General features: G+C 45.7%; 2 protein-coding genes across 2 annotated transcripts in view; one reads left to right on the top strand and one right to left on the bottom strand.

Moving 5' to 3' along the window:
- Positions 1 to 17,338, bottom strand: part of LOC311007064 (NACHT, LRR and PYD domains-containing protein 3-like) — a gene marked incomplete at its 3' end in the record, with an annotated part of 257,119 nt that overhangs the window by 81,987 nt on the left and 157,794 nt on the right. The gene's annotated exons all lie outside the window — the stretch shown is intronic.
- LOC311007022 (kinesin-like protein KIF26A) overlaps positions 1 to 17,338 on the top strand; it is a gene marked incomplete at both ends in the record, with an annotated part of 49,762 nt that overhangs the window by 1,802 nt on the left and 30,622 nt on the right. Inside the window, 3 exons of the mRNA XM_084000104.1 lie at positions 944 to 1,246; positions 10,277 to 10,783; positions 16,109 to 16,203. Coding sequence (XP_083856230.1) covers positions 944 to 1,246; positions 10,277 to 10,783; positions 16,109 to 16,203 — 905 coding nt within the window. The remainder of the gene's footprint in view (positions 1 to 943; positions 1,247 to 10,276; positions 10,784 to 16,108; positions 16,204 to 17,338) is intronic.

Below are 17,338 nucleotides of genomic sequence, written 5' to 3'. Positions count from 1 at the left end.
CAAGATGTATCCTAATCAGATTTACACATCACACTTATGAACATTAAATCTTGGACCAGGATTGGCTTCTAAACTGTGGTGTCACAAATCATGCTCGTATCCCAATTAATCAACTTTTTTAATATCACATCAGGCAACAATTGTTTCTCACTGTACTGGTGGTGTGAATGGCACATCTAGGGACTATATATGAAAATAACTACGCTTCATTAGGCTATCTGGTACAAAAAACATGTGTATATGTATATGTGTAGCTATATAAAAAAAAGTAACGAGCCTTTTGGGGAAATGTAAGGAGTAGAAGGTACCGATATTTGCGTTAAAAATTTACTGAGTAAAAGTAAAAAGTTGTCAGAAAAAACTTGCGTGAAGGTGTCCTGATATGCAGCGTGATGATTTTGTCGCGAGTAGCCTACCTATATTCTATTGGTTCAGAATCCAAACCAATCAAATTATCGAGGGACGTAGCTACACAAACTTGTGGCGCTATTCTGAGATTCCTGGCATTTCCTGGGTGCTGTTTCTCACATCTTTGAGTGTTGTTTCCTCTCATATTCTCCTCTCTCTGATAACTTGCTTGTCAACAGGAAGCAGCGTGGACTTATCAACCAGTAAGAAGTGTTTAGGGGCGGGACACCGCCGCCAAATGTCGTCCAGATAGAGACAACGCGAGCGATAATTTCAGGGTTGAGCGATATCGCTGGACGGTGCGACGTCGCTCGCGGCGTCAGGACAGGCTGATTGAAAAGTAGCTACGCATTCTAATCACTTTTCCTCGCTCGCATCGCTGTCGCATCGCTGTCGCATCGCTGTCGCATCGCTGTCTGTCAGGACGCGGTGTAAGGCTGTGGGAACATAAAGCTGTGGGAACATAAAGCTGTGGGAACATAAGGCTGTGGGAACATAAGGCTGAGTGTGTGTGTTGGTGTTGTGCTCGGTGCAGGTGGTGGAGGGCTCCGCTCCGCTCCCTCTGGGCGCCACCGGCCGCAGGAAGCGTCTCCGTTCGGCCGGAGAGGAGGACGACGGAGAGGAGGAGGCGAGGAGGAGCTGCGCGGCCCGGCCCAACCCCGAGGGCTCGCTGTCGGCCAGCGAGCTGAGCCGCTACGGCTACGGCAAGCCGGAGGAGGAGGAGGAGGGGGAGGAGGGGGAGGGGGAGGAGCTACAGAGGCTGTGTCAGCGCTGCCACATCATGGCGTCGCAGCTGAAGAGACAAGCTGCTGCTCTGGCCGACCCCTCGGCCCTGAAGGTCAGAGACAACCGCACTGTGATTGGACAGAGAGGGCAGGGGGGGCGGGGCTAAGGGTCAGACAGGTATAGAGAACTAGAGCACTGGAAAAGAGAGTAACGACACACATCGGTCCAATGGAAGCGCCTCCTGGTGGAGGAATATGGGTATTGCAAAAGCGCCCAAGAACTGACATCTCTGCATTGTTGGTGAATGAGCAAGTGTGGTGTTTTCAATAATTTAAAGGTGCCATATGTAAGAATGTGGCCAAAAACGATTACTGCAGTCAAATTCAAAACACAGCAATCTTGTTTTTTCTCCCAGCCGTAGCAGCAGCTCAGTGGACCAGACCGGAGGCTGAAACGCCACTGACGCCGCCGTGACTGGGAGAGAGCGCTGGTGGCGCAACATGCCAACACGTAAATTCAAAACATAAACATGATTTGAGTCTGCAAAAAAAGATTTTTAATGCGAATAATCTGGCTGTACTATTGTTGTTGGTGAGTTCATCATGTTATATGAACATTATTCCTGAGTCTCTGTGACATATTAGGAGGATTTTACGGCCAGTTGCTTTAGATTTCTTACATACTGTACCTTTAAGGACATTTATAGATCACCCACGTTAATAGCATCATTGAGGACCCTTTACAGATAAACATTAACACATAGGCTAGTAAAAAAGTTTTCTGGGCGCTTAGGCTTTAGGGGCGCAAAACCCTTAAACCCTTAAACCCTTACCACGGGAGTCAGTGGTGGTGTCGTTACTCTCTTTTCCAGTGCTCTAAGACAGGTAGAGCAGGCAGGCTCACTGTGATTGGACAGAGAGGGCAGGGGGGCGGGGCTAAGGGTCAGACAGGACGACACACGTTAGAGCGTCAACAGGAAGTGAGTTAGAGACTGATGAACAAGTCCCAACCAGGTCTTCTGCTCTGGTCCAGACTGGTTCAATCTGGTCTGGTTTAGTTCAGTCTTCTTTGGTCCGGTCCGGTCCAGTCCGGTCCGGTCTGGTCTGGTCTAGTTCAGGTCGCTTTCACACCTGAAAGTCCAGACCAGAGGGAAGAAATGATACATTGTTGCAATTAAGTTTTGGTCGGTCTGTGTTCACACTGTCCCTTGTCAAAACGCAGCTTCTCTGTAAACAAATGACACGTGGTCTACAGGTCGTTCAGCTATTGGTCAGAACATTTGTGAGGGAAAATCACTTCCTGTAATCTTTTTCCTTCATCAACAATGGGGAGCAGCAGCTTTGAACGGCAATAACAGAGAAAGAGCGCTATGCGGACATGAATGATTGAAACGATATTGTGTTGGTCGAGCCAAAAGCCGAAAAATCTATTCGTGGTTGAGGTAATTTATCATGGGAAACACTGCTGTGTTGGTTTGCTTCCTGTATTTGGATTAATTAAAAGTCCGATTACGTTCTCAGCTGAAGCGAACTGGACCATGGTTCACTTCGAACCGGACCGAGTCCTGACTATTTTGGGGGACCGTGGTCCGCTTGTTTGGTCCGACTAAAGTCCGGACCGTGGTCCGGGTGAGTGTTCACACCTGAAATTTTGGCTCGGACCAAACTGAAAAGTCCTAAAGTTCAGACCAAACGAGGCCAGTGTGAAAGAGACCTTAGTCCTGGTTTGGTCTGATCGGATGGATGATGGATGGATGGATGGATGGATGGATGGATGGATGGATGGATGGATGGATGGATGGATGGATGGATGGATGGATGATAGATGGATGGATGATAGATGGATGGATGGATGGATGGATGATAGATGGATGGATGGATGGATGGATGGATGGATGATAGATGGATGGATGGATGGATGGATGGATGGATGGATGGATAGATGGATGGATGGATGGATAGATGGATGGATGGTTGGATGGATGATAAATAGATGGATGGATGATAGATGGATGGATGGATGGATGGATGGATGGATGATAGATGGATGGATGGATGGATGGATGGATGGATGGATGGATGGATAGATGGATGGATGGATGGATAGATGGATGGATGGTTGGATGGATGATAAATAGATGGATGGATGGATGGATGGATGGATGGATGGATGGATGGATGGATGGATGATAAATGGATGGATGGATGGATGGATGGATGGAGCTGTTGCCATGACGCAGCAGATCTCCAGCCGATGGAGCTGTTGCCATGACGCAGCAGATCTCCAGCCGATGGAGCTGTTGCCATGACGCAGCATAGGAGGAAGTGAACGTGTCAGCACGAGGAGGCTTCACTCTGAAAAACCTCCACCTGACCTCGGCTTCCAGGGAGTCGCTCCGACGCTCCGACGCTCCGATGGTCGTAATCAGATTCCTAATGAGCCTCCACTCTGCCGGTTCAACCCCCCCAGGCCTCCGGCTCTCCTCTCTGAGCCCGGGATGAGACTCACACACCGGACTGTGATGCTCGTTAGCGTAGCGAGGACTGACTCTGGGCTCTGGACCGGACCGACTCGTCCTCTCCTGAGGGTGATGAGGGATGACACGATGGCGAGGAGCGAGGAGCGAGGAGCGAGGAGCGAGGAGCGAGGGGGGGAATCTGGCTCTGACTGAATCCTTTGCTGCTGTCGCTCTCTTTCTCTCGTCTCCACACCTGAAACTCGAGTAGCAGCTGAATTCCTCGGGGCTCTTTAAAGGGATAGTTCAACATTATGTCAAATTGTTCCCATTGCCATAATAACCCCTATAGTCACAGCAGCAGTAGGTTCGTTACCTTTAATTTTCGGTGCAAGCTGTTTTTAGAACGGCGGAGCAGAGCCGTGAGCTGCTCAGAGCTACGCTACAGTCGGAGGCTCATTATGGGATTTCTTGGTTTCCCTCATCAAACTCAATCAAATACACAATCCAACAACTCCACAACGCTCTGGTGGACAAGTTGTGAGCTGCACATTCACCACGCTATGAGATAATAACACAACGTTACCACACAGAGTTGTTTTAGAGGGAAATACAGAGACTGATGATGAAAAACTGTCCCTGAAGGCAACGTGCATCAGTGGTTTTGCATGAATTTCCCTCTAAAACAACTCTGTGTGGTAACGTTGTGTTATTATCTCATAGCGTGGTGATTGTGCAGCTCACAACTTGTCCACCAGAGCGTTGTGGAGTTGTTGGATTGTGTATTTTTTGAGTTTGATGAGGGAAACCAAGAAATCCCATAATGAGCCTCCGTAGCGTAGCTCTGAGCAGCTCACGGCTCTGCTCCGCCGTTCTAAAAACAGCTTGCACCGACAATTAAAGGTAACGAACCTACTGCTATGACTATAGGGGTTATGGTGATGGGGCCAATTTGACAAAATGTTGAACTATCCCTTTAATAATAATGCTCAGTCTTTCTCAACAACAACACTGGCTTTAACAGCTGATCTTGTCTGATTGACTGAACAAAAAAAATTAAAAAAAACAGACGACAGTGATGTTTGACTGACACCGCCTGAAGTTCACCGGCGCCCTTACAACAGGAGCTGCGACGTCGTCATGGCAACAGAGGAGAGTGACTGACTGACACTTCGTCTTCAGAGGCGTTTTCATCCCGAGATGAAAGCGAGGAGATGTGCGGACGCTGTGGGGCGACGATAAGGAGGAGGAGGATGAAGACGTGAAGACATGAAGATGAAGACGTGGTGGAGCTTCAGAGAAGGTCTGACGTTTCCCTTCAGGCTCAGAGTTCACAGGGCGACGCCTCCTCCTCCTCCTCCTCCTCCTCCTCCTCTGGTGGGTGGAGATAAACCTCAGCGTCCTCAGACTCTGCTGACATTTCACCTGATTTGTTATTTTCATTCCTGCACCAGTGCATCGTGGGAAAACGTTCGACCGTCCGTGAGTCGGAGCTGCTGTCTGCAGGTTCTGATAAAGTATGACGAGCCGTAAACATCCGCCTCCTCCTCCTCTGAGCCGGATCGATCGATAACCTGTCCAGCCAGATGTTACAGAGGTTGGTGACGGCCGCTGCCTGTCACAGTGCGGACAGATGTTTGACTGCTGCCATGGCAACAGACACTCAACAATCAAGAGTCTCCAACAGCTGTTCATCAGGCGTCAAACTTAGTTCATTGTCCTCTTTAGATTCCTTCACTGCAAAATCTCAAAATCCTTCCAAGAATATTTGTCTTATTTCTTGTCAAAATGTCTCATTTCTAGTCAAAACTAAACTCTTTACACTTAAAATAAGACTCATCACCTAAAAATGAACTTGTTTTTGTTTCAAACAAATTTTCACTTGAAATAAGTAGAAAAATCTGCCAGTGAAACACGTTTTTTCTGCTTGTAATAAGAAAGAAAAACTTGCTCCACTTTCAGATTTTTCTACTTATTTCAAGTGAAAATCTGCTTGAAAGAAGTAAAAAGTGTCTAAAAACAAGCTGCTTTTTAATGTGATGAGTCTTATTTTAATGATAATGAGATTTGTTTTGACTAGAAATAAGAGAAATATTCTTGGTAAGATTTTGAGTTTTTGCAGTGATCATTACCCATTAGTGATGGAGGTGGTGGAGGTCAGACAGGAAGTGACATCATGACATCAGGAACTCATTTGAGCTGACTTGTTATTTTCATTCCTGCACCAGTGCATCGTGGGAAAACGTTCGACCGTCCGTGATCCTTTTTTTTTAGACATGAGTCGGAGCTGCTGTCTGCAGGTTCTGATAAAGTACGACGACGAGTGACGTTCACATTCAGAGCCGTAAACATCCACCTCCTCCTCCTCTGAGCCGGATCGATCGATAACCTGTCCAGCCAGATGTTACAGAGGCCTGTCACAGATGTTCGACTGCTGCCATGGCAACAGACACTCAACAATCAGAGTCTCCAACAGCTGTTCATCAGACGTCAAACTTAGTTCATTGTCCTCTTTAGATTCCTTCACTGCAAAATCTCAAAATCCTTCCAAGAATATATTGTCTTATTTCTTGTCAAAATGTCTCATTTCTAGTCAAAACTAATCTCTTTACACTTAAAATAAGACTCATCACCTAAAAATTAACTTGTTTTTAGATCATTTTCACTTGTTTCAAACAAATTTTCCCTTGAAATAAGTAGAAAAATCTGCCAGTGAAACAATTTTTTTCTGCTTGTAATAAGTGTTAGTCTTAAGTCTTAAAACAAGCTACTTTTTAATGTGATTAGTCTTATTTTAATTATAATGAGATTTGTTTTGACAAAAAATGACATTTTGACTAGAAATAAGACAAATATTCTTGGTAAGATTTTGAGTTTTTCCAGTGTTCATTACCCATTAGTGATGGAGGAGTTGGAGGTCAGACAGGAAGTGACATCATGACATCAGGAACTCATTTGAGCTGACTTGTTATTTTCATTCCTGCACCAGTGCATCGTGGGAAAACGTTCGACCGTCCGTGATCCTTTTTTTTAGACATGAGTCGGAGCTGCTGTCTGCAGGTTCTGATAAAGTGCGACGAGCGACGTTCACATTCAGAGCCGTAAACATCCACCTCCTCCTCCTCTGAGCCGGATTAATCGATAACCTGTCCAGCCAGATGTTACAGAGGTTGGTGACGACCGCTGCCTGTCACAGATGTTCGACTGCTGCCATGGCAACAGACACTCAACAATCAGAGTCTCCAACAGCTGTTCATCAGGCGTCAAAAGTAGTTCATTGTCCTCTTTAGATTCCTTCACTGCAAAATCTCAAAATCTTTCCAAGAATATTTGTCTTATTTCTTGTCAAAATGTCTCATTTCTAGTCAAAACTAATCTCTTTCCACTTAAAATAAGACTCATCACCTCAAAACTCACTTGTTTTTAGATAATTTTCACTTGTTTCAAACAAATTTTCCCTTGAAATAAGTAGAAAAATCTGCCCGTGAAACAAGTTTTTTCTGCTTGTAATAAGAAAGAAAAACTTGATCCACTATCAGATTTTTCTACTTATTTCAAGTGAAAATATAGGCTTGAAAGAAGTAAAAAGTGTCTAAAAACAAGCTACTTTTTAATGTGATGAGTCTTATTTTAATTATAATGAGATTTGTTTTGACTAAAAATAAGACAAATATTCTTGGTAAGATTTTTAGTTTTTGTAGAGCTGCTGTCTGCAGGTTCTGATAAAGTGCGACGAGCGACGTTCACATTCAGAGTCGTAAACATCCACCTCCTCCTCCTCTGAGCCGGATCGATCAATAACCTGTCCAGCCAGATGTTACAGAGGTTGGTGACGACCGCTGCCTGTCACACAGATGTTCGACTGCTGCCATGGCAACAGACACTCAACAATCAGAGTCACTACTAAAGTCTCCAACCAACAGCTGTTCATCAGACACCAAATTTAGTTCATTCATTGTCCTCTTTAGATTCCTTCAGTGCCCATTAGAGATGGAGGTGGTGGAGGTCAGACAGGAAGTGACATCATGACATTAGCCACGCCCCCTCACCCCCCCATCCCACATTACCCCCCCCCCCCCTCAGACAGAAGCTGAGAGCAGCTGCTGGTCTGGACTCAGAGGGTCCTGAGCTGGATCAGAGAGAGGATCATAACTCTACAGGTAACTTTCACTGTGTGTGTGTGTGTGTGCGTGTGCGTGCGTGTGTGTGTGTGTGTGTGTGTGTGTGTGTGTGTGTGTGTGTGTGCGTGTGTGTGTGTGTGTGTGTGTGTGCGTGGTTTGTAGTGAGCACAGGACCAAACCAGATGTTAGAGCTGGTCCAGCTGCTGATCTGGAGACAGAAGACGAAGAAGTGGAGAAAGTTTCCATAAGACGAGTACACTGCAAAAACTAAAAACAAACTTTTCCAAGAATATTTGTCTTATTTCTCGTCAAAATGTCTCATCTCTAGTCAAAACTAATCGTTTCCCACTTAAAATAAGACGCATCACCTAAACATTAACTTGTTTTTAGATCATTTTCACTTGTTTCAAACAAATTTTCCACTTGAAATAAGTAGAAAAATCTGCCAGTGAAAGCAGGTTTTTTGTGTTTGTAATAAGAAAGAAAAACTTGCTCCACTATCAGATTTTTCTACTTATTTCAAGTGAAAATCAGCTTGAAAGAAGTAAAAAGTGTCTAAAAACAAGCTATTTTTTAATGTGATGAGTCTTATTTTAGGTAGAATGAGATTAGTTTTGACTAGAAATAAGACAAATATTCTTGGTAAGATTTTGAGTTTTTGCAGTTTAGTGTGTTTGTGTGTGTGTGATCTGCTCGGTGAGATACGAGGTCAGAGGTCACATGGGTGTGGTTTACAGAAAGTTGTTTGGCGCGGAGCTGACTTCTACTTCCTGTTGAGTCGTCAGTGATGTCATGAGCAGCTGGAGGACAGATGGAGGAGCGTGGAGATCGACTCCGCCTCTAGAAGAGGAGAGAGGAGGAGAGAAGAGGAGAGAAGAGGTCGAGTGTCTCTGACCTGCATTGAGCATCAGAGACTGTAAATCTGCAGAGTGACGGGTTTAATGTCCCGCTGCTGCTGCTGTAGACCAGAGGGCGTGTGTGTGTGTGTGTGTGTATGGGTATGTGTGTGTGGGGGTATGTGTGTGTGTGGGTATGTGTGTGTGTGGAGCAGCTGGATCAGACTGAAGCTGAATAACTTCACACTGAGGCTCTGCCTTCTCACCTGTCCTCGCTGCACTGCAAAAACTCAAAATCTTACCAAGAATCTTTGTCTCATTTCTAGTCAAAACAATCTAATTATACTTAAAATCAGACTCATCATATTAAAAGCAGTTTGTTTTTAGACACTTTTTACTTCTTTCAAGCAGATTTTCACTTGAAATAAGTAGAAAAATCTGATAGTGGAGCAAGTTTTTCTTCCTTATAGGACGAATCTCCTTGTTGTTTACAACTACTTCCTGGTAGAAAACCAGCATGAGAACAATAGTGACAGACAAGAGTTTCACTATATTTATCAAATTTTTCATGTCACTATATCACCCTTTAGACTAATCTGATGTTTGTAAAGTTTGTAAAACCAATGATTGGACAAACATTACTATTTACATGTGCACATTTTTGTAATTAGTCATGGTTATCATAGATTAGCCGGGCTAACGGTTAGCTACCTGTTTAACTTTAATGACTCATATAGCTAAACTCTCGTTCGTTACTATTGATCTCATTCAAATTACGTGCTGGTTTCTACCCGTAAGTAGAATGTAAACAACAAGGCGATTCGGTCTATTACAAGCACAAAAAACTTGCTTTCACTGGCAGATTTTTCTACTTATTTCAAGTGAAAATTAGTTTGAAACAAGTGAAAATGATCTAAAAACAAGTTCATTTTTAGGTGATGAGTCTTATTTTAAGTGGAAAGAGATTAGTTTTGACTAGAAATGAGACATTTTGACAAGAAATAAGACAAATATTCTTGGAAAGATGTTGAGTTTTTGCAGTGTGTGTGTGGACGCTCTCAGTGAACCGGTCTGGACCAATCAGACGATAAGACTCGGGGGGGGGGGGGGGGGGACCCTGGGGGGACGAGTCCTTGTCTTGGTTCCTTATGTATTGTTCTGTTTTCAGTTATTTTTGCCTTTTTATTATTATTTTATTATTACACGGTGCAGAATATGGAAACTCCCACTCACTGTAATACTTGCACAGAAAACATGTTTTAATGGAAATGGAAGAACGTCTCAGCACCGAAACGCTGCCACCATTAAAACATTATTTCTGTGCAATTATTACAGTGTGTGGGACAAAGTTATTATAGTTTTAAAATGTTCATTAGTTTTTATTTTTATTTAATTTTTCAGTTTGCTTTTTTATTCCAGTTTAGTTTTAGTGAGTTCAACAAGTGATGAATCCGTTTGAGTTTAGTTTTTATTTTAGAGGAATTGACTAGTTTTTATTTAGTTTATTTTAGTCTTAGTTGTAGTTTTTATTTGTTCTTAGTTGTAGTTTTTATTTAGTCTTAGTCTTAGTTGTAGTTTTTATTTAGTCTTAGTTGTAGTTTTATTTAGTCTTAGTTGTAGTTTTTATTGAGTCTTAGTTGTAGTTTTTATTTAGTTGTAGTTATTCTGTAACTTCCTAGTAGAGAACAGAGTGGTTGCTAGGTAACCTGAGCTGTGACTCCGCCCCCCAGGACCCGGCCTACGCCTCCTTCCTGTTCCAGAAGCTGCAGCGGCTGCAGTGGCCTCGCCGCGGCCGCCACAACGCGCCCGCCGACGCCCGCTGCCACGTCTGCGACGCCTCGTTCCAGCAGCTGCGGCGCCTCGCGCTGCGTCGCGCTCTGGGCGTCGCCGTGGAGATGGCGCCTCGCCCCGCTGCCCCCCCTGATGCCCCCCCTGTTGCCCCTCCTGTTGCCCCCCCCGCCGAGGGCAGCTGGGGCGGCGACGAGCTGCCGGCGAAGCAGCAGCGATGGTCGTACGACGGGCAGCAGCAGCAGCGGTGCCGGGGGGGCGGGGCTCCGTGGGGGTGGGGCGGGGTGCAGAGCTCCTACCTGGGAGGGGGCGGAGCCAGAGGCCTGGCCACCGTCACCCCCCTCCCCCCCCTCGACGCACAGCGCCACCACCTGGAGGGGGTGTGGAGGGTTTCCTGCTGCAGCCCCCAGCAGCAGCAGCAGCAGCAGCAGCAGCAGCAGCTCGCTACGGTAAGCACAGAGGGACACACTGGACAGAAACGTCCCTTTTTTTTTTTTTTACTGCTCCTTTTGTTGTTGTGTTTTGTTAAGGTAAGGTAAAGGTAAAAGGTAAAGGTACTTTGTTGGTCACATATACAGCTAGTACAGTGAAATTCTTTCTCTGCATTTAACCCATCCCTGAGGAGCAGTGGGCAACCACGGTGCAGCGCCCGGGGACCAACTCCAGATTATGAGCCAGTGCCTTTGGTCAGTGGTGCTGACTGGAGGATTAACCTAGCTGACATGTTTTTAGTGGTGGGGGAAACCGGAGCACCCGGAGGAAACCCACGCAGACACGGGGAGAACATGCAAACTCCACACAGAAAGGACCTGGGCGGCCGGGGATTCGAACCCAGGACCTTCTTGCTGTGACGCACCGTGCCACCGTGTTGTTTTGACAGTTTGACACCAAAATGGCAACTTTCAGACGGACAATTCTGGAGAAAATGAACTTAGTCTCTGTCTCTGGCTCAACAACACTCTCGCCAGATTTGGCTCAGATCTCCATGGCAACGTCAAACAAACGTTGGTGAACGGCAAACGCGCTAATTAGCCTACATTATTTTAATCATTTTCGTCACTGTTAGTTGTGTAAATGTTTAATGTATCATAAGAAAATATAAATAGCTCACTTTCGTCTACCTACAACTTTTATAAATCCTCACGACCAATCACGATGCGCCACGTCATCGCCAGTCGCGGCCCGGACAAATCTGGCAGCCCAGAACACAGAACCGCCCACTCGCCGGTGCGTTCGGCGATTCGCTGCGTCGGGATCTGTCGCCGCCGGACTTGGTGTGTCTGTACCAACACACTGGACAGAGACCTCCCTTTCTTTCTTTTTTACTGCTCCTACTCTCACACGTCTTTTACTGACTTATTCTCTCTCTTTTCGGCCATGAAGATGCTTTTTTTTAATAACGCTCGGTTTTAAAAATGCTGCTTATTATTTCGGGGCTTTCTCTTGGCGTCACGTGTCAGTGTGACCAATTAGCACGGAGTAAATCTGAAGCCCCCACCCGGGAGATTTTCGGGGCCGATCTGAGTACCTACCCCAAGGCATCCCAAGAATCTTTATGGACTCCTTTTGGTCCGTAAAGATTCTTATAAACCGGTTTTCAATTGGCATTTGGCCCCTTTCCCATTGACCAAAATGAGCCGAGTCTGACCCGATTGAAGGAGATTTTAACCCGAGTCGTTTGACGCAGCTCGGTGCGCCTTTCCCACTGCCACCAGAAGCCGATTGTTAGCGGGGGAGGTTCCTGCAGTGCAGACACGCAACAACGACCCCCTAAAATTACCCCAAACTTCCTGCAGTGGAGACGCGCCTACAGTCTGAAACAGCAGCTGCAGTTCCTCTCCTGGCCACTAGAGTGAGTCTCCAACGCTCTGTGTGTTTACAGTCCCAGATAAGTGGAGCTCTGTTCATTGGTCGATCTGAGCGTCTCGTCGGACTTCTGTCCTTGTCCCAGGTTACATGCAAAAAAATAAAAAATCGCATCAGACTCAGTGTGCAAAGGTCTTGAGACAAACACAATTACATGAACTGCAGTTGTCCAGTTATAAGGTGCGTTTCCATTACCCCTTGAAATGCGCAAAACCTAAATATCGAAATGAAAAACTGGTAATGGAAACACCTACATTTCGAAAAAAAAACACGTCACCGGCGTCAGCGGAGTTGTGTGTGTCCACGCTGTGTTGGTTTATGTGACTTGAGGAGACAAATGAACCACATGTTTGTTGTCATGCATTGCTGACCTGGGCATTGTTTCTCAATAAATTAGAAAAACCTTTCCTATCATTCCCCTTTTCCGTGCATGGTTGAAGGAGATTGGCTCGCATCCACGCTCCACTCCCTCCTGCGCCGACATGTCCCCTTTAGTCACACAAACCAGTACGGGTGTGTGGAACATGTCCCCTCTAGTCACATAAACAAGTACGGGTGTGTGGAACTGGTCCCCTCTAGTCACATAAACCAGTACGGGTGTGTGGAACTGGTCCCCTCTAGTCACATAAATCTTCATCATCTTTTAAAAACGTATCTTTTCTCCTTGGCGTTCACTCCCAGCTAAGCAAGCAATCTTGGTTCTCTCTCTTTCTTTCCCTCTCTCTCTCTTTTATTCTTTCTTTTTAATCTAGATTTGTTTTAAAGTGACTACTATCCCTTGTGTTGTTTTTAATTATTTGTTGTTTGTTGTAGTGTTTGTGATTAACTGTGTTGTGCTTTTGCAATTGTACAGCACTTTGGTCAACTGAGGTTGTTTTAAATGTGCTCTATAAATAAACTGTGACTTGACTTGACTTGACTTGATAAACCAGTACGGGTGTGTGGAACATGTCCCCTTTAGTCACATAAACCAGTACGGGTGTGTGGCGCCACACGGGCTTTGCCTTTCAATCAAGCGCTGCCTTCATCTTTGTTAAAAACAGCTGTAGCAGCTGAGATCGCTGTGCCATCACAATAGGAACACAAGTTGCATTACGTCCATCTACCTCAAAGTGAAGTCTCTGGGGGTGAGAATTATGGGATATGGCGAGACTAGATTACGGCTAACACCTTTCAATGGAAACACCCGCAATAAGCAATTTCAGAAATATCGCTTTTATTTTGCGAAAATCTGTAATGGAAACGCAGCTATAGTCGGGTTAAAGGGATAGTTCACCCAAAATTGAAATTTCTCACTCATTATCTCCTCCCCCTCATGTGGACTATTAAGGGCTGAGAGAAGTTTCAGAGTCCTCCGTGGCTTCTCTGAGTTACAGGGGGTCTCGGCGTAGCAGTGCATGTCCATATGACGGTTGCAAATGGATACCAACTGTCTTCGTAACAAAAAGACACACCAAAAAACATCCAAATACCTCCATGCCGCATTTCGAGGCTTCAATACAAGAGGGACATTACATACGAGCAGCATGGAGGTATTTGGATGTTTTTTGGTGTGTCTTTTTGTTACCAAGACAGTTGGTATCCATTTGCAACCGTCATATGGACATGCACTGCTACGCCGAGACCCCCTGTAACTCAGAGAAGCCACGGAGGACAGAAATTTCAATTTTGGGTGAACTATCCCTTTAAGGCCATCATTTGGTTTATTCAACCGTCGTGTAAACGTACTGAGTCGGTCCCCGTGGTCCGACTGTGGAGGTCAAAGGTGACGTCACCTGTAGATGTTTGTGTGGAGTCTTCAGTTCCTCTGCGATCGATGGCGCCTCGTTACAGATGCAAATATAATCTGAGGTGGAGGAGGAGGAGGAAGAGGCGGAAGAGGAGGGGGGTATTGATCAATCAGAGTCCAGAGGTGCAGCTGTTCTCTGGGGGGGTAAGACAAGCAGAGGAGGCCACAGAGAAACATGAAACCTAAAGAGAACATATTACCGTGAAACACCAAATAAAGGCCCGGGCGTTTATTTGCTTAAATCGCTCAAATCAACAGGCGTTTATTTGGGACCTGCGTTTATTAATAGTGTTCAACCTGGACCTCCTTCTGGGGAAAGAGGCTTCACTCTGTGGCGGCAGACGGCGGTGGAACGATACGTGCGTTCCTCAAGGCATTACTGTAAATACGGCCAGGGCGGACTTTGTTCTCTGTCTCGCTGACCTCCGCCGTCCTAGCCCGCACAGGTACCAGGAGACTGAGACCCCCCGTCATGTCGGTCCTCCGCCCTCTCTGATCCGCCGCAAGTTACAAAAACCCTGCGGACGCCCAGTCTCTCCACTCCTCTCCCACACTTCAGCACCTGTGTTGGCTCGCTCCACCGTCCTTTTTTTTTTGTTGATTGAATGAAGTAGGCCTATAACTAATAATAATGCAACGTATAGCCTAACTAAATACGCGCATGAGTAATCAGAGAACAGTAGGCTGTTTACGCTACTTTTAAAAGGAGTAAAGTCATTTAAAATGAGGAGCGAGCCGAGCCGACACGGTGCAGCCCAGGAGAGAGGAGAGGACAGACCGGGCAGGAGCAACCAGCCCAGAGGCATCTCGTCGGTCCTCGGCCATCTTTAATGTCTCGAGCTGTATTTGCATGGAAATAATTTTTGGCAACCAGAAAAACAATGTTTGACCCGGCGTTTATTTGGGATGGGCGTTTAATATAAAAAATATTTTGCTACACCCGGCGGTTAATTGGGACTCGGCCCTTATTTGAAGTTTTACGGTATATAATTATCTCTTTCTGAGGCTCTTTAACATTTATCTGCTGTTTGTCTTCTGGTGCCAAAACGTGAGAATCAACAGTAACTCAGTGACTTTCAGGCTCCTGAGGCTGAACCCATGAGGTTTCACCAGCTGTTCCCTCAGCCGTCTCACTATGATGTCATCAGTTACCTCCCTTGGTACCTGTAGAGGGGGCGGGGCCTGGTGAGCAGCGGCTCATTTGCATTTAAAGGGACAGTGACACTGAAACCACAGAGAGCTGTGATGTTTGATCCTCGGAGGATTTGGACCGAAGCAGAACAGACACATGACTTTAACTCCTGTTGTCCTCCTGGGGCAAGGAAGGAAGGAAGGAAGGAATGAAGGAAAGCAGGAAGGATGAAGGGAAAGATGGGAGGAAAGAAGGAAGGGGAAAAGGAAGGAAAGATAGAAGGAGGGAGGAAACAGATTGGGTCAATTGGGTCAAAAAGGAAGGAAGGAAGGACGAAGGGAAGGAAGGGATGGAAAAAGGATTGTGGAAAGAAGGAAGGGAAAAGTAAGAAAGGAAAGATGGAGGGAGGGGACAGATTCATTCAAGGAAGGAAGAAGAAGGAAGAAAGAAGGGAAGGAAGGAAGGACAATCCAACCGACCCAATCTGTTCCTTTCCTCCATCCTTCCTTCTTTCCTTCCTTTCTCCCTTCCTTCTTTCTTCTTTCCACAATCCTTTTTCCCTCCCTTCTTTCCTCCCTTCTTTCCTTCCTTCCTTCCTTCCTTCCTTCCTTCCTTCCTTCCTTCCTTCCTTCCTTCCTTCCTTTTTGACCCAATCTGTTCCCTCCCTCCTATCTTTCCTTCCTTTTCCCCTTCCTTCTGTCCTCCCATCTTTCCATTTGTCCTACCTTCCTTCTTTCCCTTTGTCCTTCCTTCCTTCCTTCCTTCCTTCCTTCCTTCCTTCCTTCCTTCCTTCCTTCCTTGACCCAGAAGGACGACAGGAGGGTTAAGAACAGTTTTAATTGGTGGAAAAGGGACAGATCCTTTAACACAAACCGAGACGCTGCTCAGTCAGGAACACGACGTCACCGTGACCTTGACCTTCGTGTTGTTGATGTTGTCTGTCTTCTTCCTTGTTGTTTGTTTGTCTGTCAGAGCGTCGTCTCCCAGGGAAACGGTGCGACCGTCGCCGTCAGACCGGCCGCTCACAGCATCGCCACCCAGACCAGCCAACCGCCGTCGGCCGCCGCCGCCTTCTTCCTCAGGTCAGTGAACACAACACTCAAACCGCCACGTAGAAAACACCATGAGAATGAATTACAGCCGCGGTCACTGACGCTGATTTAAAGGGATAGTTCACTCAAAATTCTAATTTCCCTCATTTTCTACTCACCCTCATGTCGACTAGAGCACTGTAAAAGAGAGTAACGACACGCATTGGTCCAATGGCAGCGCCTCCTGGTGGAGGAATATGGGTTTTGCAAAAGCGCCCAAGAACTGACATCTCTGCATTGTTGGTGAATGAGCAGTGTGGTGTTTTCAATAATTTAAGGACATTTATAGATCACCCACGTTAATAGCATCATTGAGGATCCTTTACAGATAAATATTAACACATAGGAGAGTAAAAAAAAAAACAGTTGTCTACATTAATGTTTCAATCTACATTTTGTAATAAACAAATTATAAGTGTTATTTGATATGACCAAGACACCTAAAAACAAAAACACGGCCGTTTTCATCAATTTACAAGCCAGTGGGCAACACACATACATTGGAGTGAATGGGTTTTCTGCCCTAACCCTTTTCCTAACCCTATACCCACATCCTGCCACTAGGGGCGCAAAACCCTTACCACGGGAGTCAATGGTGGTGCTCTAATGTGGACTAAGGGCTGGGAGAAGTTTCAGAGTCCTCCGTGGCTTCTCTGAGTTACAGGGGGTCTCGGCGTAGCAGTGCATGTCCATATAACGGTTGCAAATGGATACCAACTGTCTTCGTAACAAAAAGACACACCAGAAAACATCCAAATACCTCCATGCTGCTCGTATGTAATGTCCCTCTTGTATTGAAGCCCCGACATGAGAAATTGTTCCGGGAAAAATTGCCGATGTCAGTGCAAATCGCCGGCAGAGCAGTGAACTGAGACACTGGGAGCTTCTGCTACAAACAAGCTTAAAATATAGACTTATTTAATTTTTTTGGAACAGTTTCTCATGTTGGGGCTTCAATACAAGAGGGACATTACAGACGAGCAGCATGGAGGTATTTGGATGTTTTTTGGTGTGTCTTTTTGGACGAAGAAAAGTGAGCTCCGTTCTCAACCGTCATATTTGACTTTTTTTCTCATTTTTTTGTGTTTTCCATGACTGGAAAATTGGTCGACCATTTTCCAGGTTT

The sequence above is a fragment of the Trachurus trachurus genome (genome assembly GCF_905171665.1).
Source record: "Trachurus trachurus genome assembly, chromosome: 24".
In the NCBI taxonomy this organism is placed as follows: domain Eukaryota; kingdom Metazoa; phylum Chordata; class Actinopteri; order Carangiformes; family Carangidae; genus Trachurus; species Trachurus trachurus.
Note: the sequence above shows the minus strand (reverse complement) of the source record. Positions and strands in the feature narration are given on the sequence as shown.